The sequence below is a fragment of the Danio rerio genome, chromosome 5, assembly GCF_052040795.2.
Source record: "Danio rerio strain M-AB ecotype USA chromosome 5, GRCz13ab, whole genome shotgun sequence".
NCBI classification, from domain to species: Eukaryota; Metazoa; Chordata; class Actinopteri; order Cypriniformes; family Danionidae; genus Danio; species Danio rerio.
The window spans coordinates 56,942,839-56,952,500 of record NC_141025.1 but is presented as its reverse complement, the minus strand read 5'-3'; the positions used below and the strand labels follow the sequence as shown (position 1 = coordinate 56,952,500).

The window sequence follows — 9,662 nt, the reverse complement described above, 5'->3', positions numbered from 1 at the left end:
ATCAAAATGAGCAGTAAGCTTGGCAGGGAGTTTCAGACCTTTTAAAAAGACAATTTATAATTATTTTAATCAGAAAAATTTAAATAATCACTACAAGAATGTGTTAATGAACTTAACCAATAGGTGGCACTGTTATTAAACTGATACAGCGTGATCAGCAGGTTTTTGATTGATTAATTTTTGGAGTTTTTCATGCTTTGCACATTGAACAGCAGAAATGTGACAGGAAAGCTGGGGTAGAGAGGACAGCAGGATTCGCAAAGGACCAATCAAACTTGGGAGTGCGAATCCGGCCGCCATGAGTGCAGTTGCACTATTTGTCCATGCTTTTAACTATAAAGTTAGACGTGCTGAGTTGACAGTGACCCACCTAAAATGTCATGTCAGTATCCTTTTCATGTCAGCAAATTCGATGTATATTTGATATAATAATGGCGTCTATCAACAAAAATTGGATAACTTTCTGCCAACATGGTCTGAAGATGATCAAAGTTTTCAGAACATCAATGGTCTAGGAGGAGTATGAAAAGAAAGGTGAAAAGTGGTTAAGTATGGCCTTTCATACCAATATTAGATTAATGACATGGGTAACATATTACTCAAATGGTTAAACAATATAAAAACATATTTTCACAACCTTATTTGTTTATATTTATCAAGGGCCCCGATATTAATTAAAGGTACTGTATTTGATAAGCAACAAAATTTGTCGCATACACTTTCTGTTTCATACTGTATTTACAAACACAAAGCATCAGTTCACAAAACTAGTTTCTGGAGGGATTTAAAAGCACAGCTTCAAAAACAGTCCTTCCTTTTGCAAAACTAAATATTTCTCATCATCTTGTCATTTCATTTCAACTTGGCAACCCAAACCATTAAGACGTGGGCCTTGTAAACTAGCAGTGCTTAACAAACTCAGGCACCTCCATGGTCATTTTCAGCTCCAGATTCCCCGGCTGCTCCAGGACAAACACCGGGTGGCAGGGCTGAGCGAATTTGTGCTGAAAACTGCCCAAAACCTGGCCGCTTTGAGCATTAAAGAAGAAGAGGCAACCTTGGCTGTAGTCCAACAAGGTACCAATCCGCGCCGGGATGTCCGTCACAAAGATATCAGACTCCACACGCTCATGAAGAAGCTCAAACCTGCAGCTGAATTACAGACCATACAGATATCAAATCATATCCACTAAATAGTTGTTCAATACACAGTGATTTATATATGAAAAACTCTTGTCAAGTATATTTACAGCAACAATCATTTGATGACATTTAAAGATCACAGTGCAGTCATATTTAATATTTATACTTTAACAAAGTGGTCTCAATTCCAGGAGGGCCACAGTTCTGCATAGTTTATCTCCAACCACCTCCAACTCACACCTGCTTAATAGTGTCTAGTCATGGAACACTTTGATAATTTGGATCAGCTGTGTTTGATTAGGGTTGGAGCTAAACTGTGCAGAGCTGTGGCTCTCCATGAATCCAGTTTGAGACCTATGGTTTAACACTACACTTAAAAAAAAGATTTAGAAAATGAGAATATTGATTAAGACCTTTTAAAATGATCAAAATTACAGCAAAAAAATGTTTGCATTTATAGGATGTTCATAATTATGTTACAAAATATGTGTATTTAGACATAATGCTCTTCTTTTAATCTACATACTGATACTTTTATCAACAATGAAAATAAGAAATGTCTGTTGTGCAGCAAATCTGCATATTAAATCATGTGACACTGAACACTGCAGTAGTAACTGCAGATAAATATAACTGTAAATAAATAAATGTCATTTTAAAATGCATAAAAAAGAAAGTTATTTAAGTTGCAAGCATTTTTAACGAGACAGATGGTGCTGTATTTTTCATCGAATGCGTGCAGCCTTTGAGTCTTTTAATGAATACAATAAAAAAAAATCTTACAAAAATACATGATGTGATGTAAATACATTAGTTTCACAAAAGACGAAAAATTATCATCCTGATTGATTTATTTCAGAACTGTTCCTAAAGTATCTAATAAAAGAAGGTCAACTGGTCTTGTGATCTCACTGTTTATGTGGAGTTAAAGGTTTTCAAAGACACTAATATCACTTTTATACTAGACAAAATTTGAAATACAAATACATTATTCCATTTGGTGAAGGCTTATTTAAAAACAAATTTGAAATGTAGAATTGTGCTTTTTAATTGGCCATTACAACGCAACAAAATTAAAGTTAATTTTAAGAGTAAAGTGTAAAGTTAATTTAATTCTGCTGTGGATCACACTTCTTCACATGATACGTATCTGTAGAGTTCACAATGCTTTGGAGCACAGTGAAGTTTGCATGTCCTGTAAATGAATCAATTATTATTATTTTTAATGCAATTTGACTCTTCATTGCTTAAATTCATATTTTTGGATTAGGGTAAGACCAGACAGAATCTACAAACCTTTTTTTTCACTATTTCTTTACAGCATTATATACAGTTGAAGTCAGAATAAAAGCCCCCCTGAATTATCAACTCCTCTGTTTATTTTCCCCCCCAATTTCTGTTTAATTTAGAGAGAAGATTTCTTCAGCACAATTCTAAACATAATAGTTTTAATAACTAATTTCTAATAACTGATTTATTTTTGTCTTTGCCAGGATGACAGTAAACAATATTTTACTAGATATTATTCAAGACACTTCTATACAGCTTAAAGTGACATTTAAAGGCACTTTAATACAACTTAAGTGTAACCAGGTTTATTAGGTTAACTAGGCAGGGTAGGGTAATTAGCAAGTTATTGTAAAATGTTGGTTTGTTCTATAGACTATCGAAAAAGGAATTATATAATATAATATATATATATATATATATATATATATATATATATATATATATATATATAAATTTATCTATCTATCTATCTATCTATCTATCTATCTATCTATCTATCTATCTATCTATCTATCTATCTATCTATCTATCTATCTATCCATCTATCTTTTATGTAAGCTTTACATTCAAAATCCAATTTGAACCAGTTGTTTGGCTACAGACGGTTTATCCTATAATGCATCCACTTACAAATTGTATTGTATGTAATTTGTATAAATATTTGACTACTACTCTACTAATTATAATATATATATATATGACTACTAATTATAATACTGAAATTAATATAAAAAACTGCATAAATATTTATTGACACACATTTAAATGTTGGTGTCTGCAGATTAAGTGTAGACGTAATTATAAATACATACTTACTGTACGTACATACTGTAATTAATTACACAACTCAAGGCTGTGTTCCCAATAAAAAAACTAATTCTGAAGTAAGCAACTTGTTTTTATTGAAAAACATCCACATACAATATAATGTTTGTGCTCATAAAACCGTCTTCTCTTTTAGTTTAAACTTGACTTGGCAGCAAAAAAAGGATTTATTGCGATAAAACAAAATTATTATTGAGGACTGAGAAAGCGTGTTTAACGACTCAGAGAGACAGATTTAATGAGAAAACACATTTTCAGATTTATTACTTTGATTCCTTTTGAAAGCTCTATTTAATTTACTGCAATGATTGCCAAAAAGCCCTAATTACTCAGTGTTTCCACAGTCTAGAATTCAGCTCCAAATATGCCCTACCAGGTTGCTTCTTTAAGGTGAAATCTAAAAATAATAAATACACAGTTTTTTTGTGTTAGTGGCCAATAAAAAGAAATATTCCATGTCCTTTGCTTTTAATAGATGTTCTCTTTGGAATAATGAAACGCATTCATACCTTATAGATGTGGGTACGCAGTGCAGACACCAGGAGGCGCTGTCCTCTCCCAGTGTCCTGGTTTGTGATGTAGTTTGATATGCAATGCCGATGCGGTACGCTTTGCATCTCGACACCTCTGTCTCCCAGTAGTAATACCCATTCGATTGTAAAATCTCCCCCATAACTGATGGACAACTGGGAACATGGTAAAACAAAGGCTTTTGCTGTAACTCAAGATCATATAGTGCATTTAGTGCATTTGCAGAATAGCATTTAAATTACATGTTTAAAAATACAAACACATTAATAGCATACATAATGTGCAATTTCATGTGCAATTTCATGTGTTTTTTTCCTGCTTAAATGTATGTGAATTAAAGACAAAGTAGAGTATGTTAAAGTATAATACAATTTTCATTTGTACATTAGAATGTGTAGTTTTATCTAATTTTATGTATTTATTTATTTATTTATTTATTTTATTTATATTTTTTTAACAGAATACACTCATTTAAAGTAACTTATTTATTTAGGCATTTACAGCAAGAATCACTTGATGACAATAAAAAACTAAACCAGGATCATATTAAAGCCCCCAAATACTAATTAATTAGGACCCTTTTAGAAAAATTGCTCGGTTAGAAGACTTCAGATGCAAAAACCCCTGAACGCCATCTGAAATGTTCTTTTTATTAGGCATATGAGGTATATTTAGATACTAGGAATACAAAAAACATTCCTAAAATCCAAACATTTTTGCACAGATATTAAAAGGTGTATCATTTGTATCATATACTTATATATTTTACATCTAACTAAATATAAATAAACATTTTCTCAGATATATGGATGCATTTGTGTTTTATATAAACATAATAAATATTTACACGAACAGTACACATAAACAAACCTTTATTTTGAATGCGATTAATCGCAATTCATTGTTGCCCACAACTAGTTATTACATAACATACATAATAAGTATGTTGTTGTTACATTAAATGAAAACAGAACATTAATGCACACATATTTTATTTTCATTTCATTTTCGAAAACTACTCAAACATTAAAGTAGACCCTTTATATTCATTTCATTGTTTTTTTTAATTTACATTAAATTAATTTTGTGGATTTTATTTGATTTTGACATACAAAAAAAACAAAACATTTTATCTTTTACCCATGTATATACAGTGAAAGTTGAGGCACTTACTCTATGACTGAGGACATCTTGTTGTAGGTGTCGTGTGGGTACTCCACTGAGTTCCTGTCCTCTGAAACCTTCAGCACAGAGTGCGCTGATTCTCTGAGGAAGTGGAATCTCGTACCTAAATATAAAACAACTTTCACCAATCTCATAATACTAATAATAAAAACAAAACCAAGAATGATTGATATCCTTTCAGTCAATAATTTAGGCATTTAGATGTGGTCAAGAGGATCAGCTAAAAGCTAAGTAGCTGCTAAGAAAGCTGTTTTAAGAACCTAAGCATGAGTATTTTAAAAACTGCTGATCTACTAGAATTTTCACACACCTCTAGGGTTTACAAAGTATAGTCCAAAAAAGACAAACTATGCAGTGAGCGTCAGCTGTGTGAGTGAAAATTCTTTGTTTTGTGCCAGAGGACAGAGGTCAGAGTAGACTGCCTTGACAACAGTAGACAGGAGAATGATTGCTGGCTCTAATCACGATGGTCATTTCTGTTGCGACAGTTAGATAGAAGAGTCAGATTTAAACAAACACCATGAATGCATTAATCCATCCTGACTTTCATCAACAGTTAAGGCGGCTGGTGTTGTAGTGGTGTGAATATTTTCTTGACACGTTTGGCTTAATTTGGTGCCAAGTGAGCAGTGGCGGCCCCATCCAACAGACAATAGGCGATCGCCTAGGGCCCTGCATTTCTTGAAGGGCTTCATAGACACTGTTCTCTCTATATAATTCATACATGACAAATAGCTGAAATTGATAATAAATACAGAACAACAGTATGAATAAAAACAGAAAATATTAGAAACAAACCTAGCAGCACCACACACTATTTTGCATAACACCACCCACGAAGGCTTATTGGGTGAACTAGAATGATGTAATGTATTTCTACACAGAGTCAACATATCTCTCCAAAATGCTCACGTTCAATATAAAGGCGAAAAAGTGTCTAAAAGTCTTATGTAATATTACGTCACAAGTGTCATTGCTAATTGTAATCGATCTTATTCGAATTTTAATTTGAAATGAAATGGCAACAAAACGGCATCTTTGTGAAGCTGAAAAAAGGAAGAAAAGAAAGGCAGAGGAAGAAAAGCAAGCTCAAAGTAAAGGTTATGCTCTGCTATGCATAATACATTATTTAGTAGTGCAGTATTGGGACTTGATTTAATAAATCCAACAATGCCCATGATCACAGAAATATTTGTGTAATATGTGAGAAAAAAATAGGCCACATTAAATATGTTTCATTAAATAATCAATGATCGATAATTCACCTTGCTAAAAACACAGGTTTCCTCATTGTGTCAACATAGAATCTTACACATAATGCAAAGTTTTGTTTGTGTGAATCTCTGTGTAAAAACAAGCTAAAATGTCTCCTGCATTTCTAGTTATTAGGGATGCAACAATACAGTTAGCCCACGGTTTAATAGTTATGTGTCACGACTGTCAGTGACCACCTGAGGGCGCTGTATTTCAATGGACACTGAGTGGAACTACAGCGCCCAAAAAGACTACGGCTGCGTCCGAAACCGCATACTTCCATTCTATATAGTACGCCAAAATCAGTATGCGAGCCGAGTAGTATGTCCGAATTCATAGAATTTGAAAATCAGTATGCGAGAAGTACCCGGATGACTTACTACTTCCGGCGAGATTCCGGAGTACGCATCCCATGCATGCTGCACTATCCCATGATGCCCCGCGAGCGAATTCATGAATGGAAGTAAAGCGACGCAACTGACGCAGGTAGGTCACGTGACCATGACAAAATGGCGGATGTAGTACGTCCGAATTCCATTCATACTTTTCACATTCATACTGTATAGAACGTACTTTTCTAACGGCCGAGTAGTACGTTTAAATTAAAATGCAGTACCTACTGAGTAGTAGGCGATTTCGGAGGCAGCCTACATTTCCATACATTCTTTCGCGCACACACCCGGTCTGTCATCTACACTGATTTACAACCAGAGCTGACTCCATTCTCCGTGATTACCAGGACTATATATTTAGTCATTCAACCACTGTTTGTCATCGCGTCATTGTCTTGTCTTCCTTGTCTTCTTGTTCCCAGTAAGTCTGTTATTCCAAGTTGATGTTCCTGATCTTGCCTCATATTTTGCCAAAGTCTAGTTCGTGTTTATCTGTCTCGTTTCTCGTTTCTTGTTTTGTTGTTTATTAGTTACTTTGCATTTTGAAATTTTGGATTTTTGTCACTGTTTTCTGCACTACATATCTATTAAATCTGCACTTGAATCCGCAATCTTTTTGTTCCCATTTTGTTATTGTTTTGATCAAGCTTAACGTGACAATTATGTATGCATATATATATATTTTATTTATTTTCAGTTCAAGTTTTATTTGTATACGTCAAACTTATATACTTCATTTTTTAAATGAGTGTTTTCTGGCTTGCAAAAATATTTTTAAATCTGAGTAAATATTTTTACATAGGAATTATATGTTAAATAGGTTACAGTTAATAAAATTGTATACACTTAAATATTAAAATTGTATTTTTTTGTGCTTGCACTTCTGTTTTTACACCAGCGAACCCGACTTTTTTTTATCTTGTCTAGGCCCCCTCAACCCCACGGGCCGACACTGCAAGTGAGAATCATTTAAATGTCTACCTTTTTAGAGCTTGCAAATATGTCCATACCTTTATTACCACAATGCACTCTTATCCTTCCAGTAGGAAAACACACCATATATATAAAAAAGCTCTAATTATCTCAAACTAGTTTCCTGACCATTGACTGAGTTTACTAAACTGAAGTAATCTGCAGTCATCAGATTTTAATCTAGTAGAGCACCTTAAAGGCGAATAAGCAAGATTCACATCATGGATGTGTAGCCAAAAAATCTGCAGCAACTGTGAAAAGCTTCATGCCAATATGGACAAACATTTGAGCAATGTTTAAATCTTCTTGCTAAATCGATGTCGTATGAATTATTGCAGTTCTGACAGCAATCTTTTAACTCAATACTAGCAAGATGTACCAAATAAAGTTATGAGTGTACAAAACCATGTACACTTAATATATAACTTCATTTTTAACCTATGCTTCTGAATCAGGAAATCAAGCACCAATACGTCAAGCAGAATATGTATAAGACTAATTTACCAAGTTTCACTGACAAGGCTTAAAGAGACAAGGCTAAAATTCTGCCATCGTTTACTCTCATTTCACTTGTGCCAAATCTGTCTGACTTTCAAAGTATTTTTTTTCTTCCTTTGATGTAAGTGGTTACTGGTTTCAGCTTTCTTCAGATTTTTATTATTTTTTTGTTGTGTGTTCAACAAAAGAAGCAAAGTCAGACAGGTGAGCAAATCTTAATTTTTAAGTGAACTATCCCTTTAAGGCTGGTCCTAGATTAAATTGCATCTTTGAGCTGTCTCAACATTTGTGTAATATCAAAATTTACATTGTTAATTTTGTTAGCATGCATTGCTTTTTTTAGGCGAACAATTAAACCGTTCATGTTATACAGCTGATTTATTTGTTTTGAAATATTTAAGTCAAAGTCTGAACAATTGCTTCTTTGTTTTGAGTGGTGATTCTTCTCTGTTGGCATCAGTTTGACAGTTTCAGCCACAATATTCTTAACCACACTCCCCTTTTACCATTAGTTAGCTACAGAGGAATGATGCACAAAAAGACAGCACCACCTCTACTCAAAATTCATTTTCATTTGGAATTAGGGCTGCACAATTTATTGTTTTAACATCAATATCGCAATGTGCAAATCTGCAATAGTCACATAGCAGGATCAATGTCAAGTTGGGATTAGAAATAACCAGGAATTTGTACTTGGATTTTTTCAAAGGTCGGTGACTGTAAGATTTAAAGCAAATTTAAACCATTTGTACACGAGAAATTATAAAGTTTGCTGCTTTATAAAATTTAATTGTGCTTAATTAATGTACTTGTACAAATATTTTTTTACATTTGATAATTAGTTTATATACGTCCATACTGTTGCTCCACCGAAAACCATAAAACACTGTTTAATTTATGCTTATGTTTGATTTTATTATTTTCATCTGTGCTTTAATTTATTTTAGTTTGTGTTTGTTTTAATAATTTTGGATATTTTATGCATTTGCCTATTGAATAAATCATTCCATTCAATGTAAAACCATGAACTCTTCCAAACAGTTACTTAAGTTATATTATGACATTGTATTTATAACCTACAATATATCACAGAAAAATGAAATATCGCAATGTCAGTTTTTACCAACATTGTCCAGTTTTTTACATCAAAATACTCAGCACGTCCAGTTCACACTAAATATAACTGAAAATCAATTGTAGTCAGATTTATTAAAATAAGTCAGTGCTATTTAAGAATCTTGGTGTGATTCTAGAGTCAGATATGAATTTCAGTAGGTATGTCAAAGCAGTAAGTAAATCAGCATACTCTCATCTCAAAAACATTGCAAAAATTAAAAGCTTTGTTTCCAGTGAAGACATAGAGAAACTTGTTCATGCTTTTAACACCATGCTTTTTTCTGTAATGGACTCTTCACTGTCCTCCCCAAAAAGACAGGTAGACAGTTGCAGCTCATCAAGAACACTGTGGTCAATATTCTGACCAGAAACAGAAAACTCAAGCACATCACACCTGTCCTCAGGTCTTTACACTGGCTCCCAGCTACATTCAGAATAGATTTTAAGGTATTATTA

At 33.2% G+C, this 9,662-nt stretch overlaps 1 protein-coding gene across 2 annotated transcripts in view; it reads right to left on the bottom strand.

Annotated features, from left to right (window-relative positions):
• Nucleotides 1-9,662, bottom strand: part of cmya5 (cardiomyopathy associated 5) — a 35,502-nt gene that overhangs the window by 1,755 nt on the left and 24,085 nt on the right. The window contains exons 10-12 of one of the 2 annotated variants that reach the window (XR_015490335.1): nucleotides 4,963-5,077; nucleotides 3,768-3,944; nucleotides 1-1,152 (exon numbers count right to left, since the gene is read on the bottom strand). The exon at nucleotides 1-1,152 is cut by the window's left edge and continues 1,755 nt beyond it. Coding sequence is in view for 1 of the 2 variants with exons in the window: in NM_001079985.4 (NP_001073454.4) it covers nucleotides 900-1,152; nucleotides 3,768-3,944; nucleotides 4,963-5,077 (545 nt within the window). In the remaining variant the exon portion in view is untranslated. The remainder of the gene's footprint in view (nucleotides 1,153-3,767; nucleotides 3,945-4,962; nucleotides 5,078-9,662) is intronic. The other variant, NM_001079985.4, reaches the window with a different exon arrangement.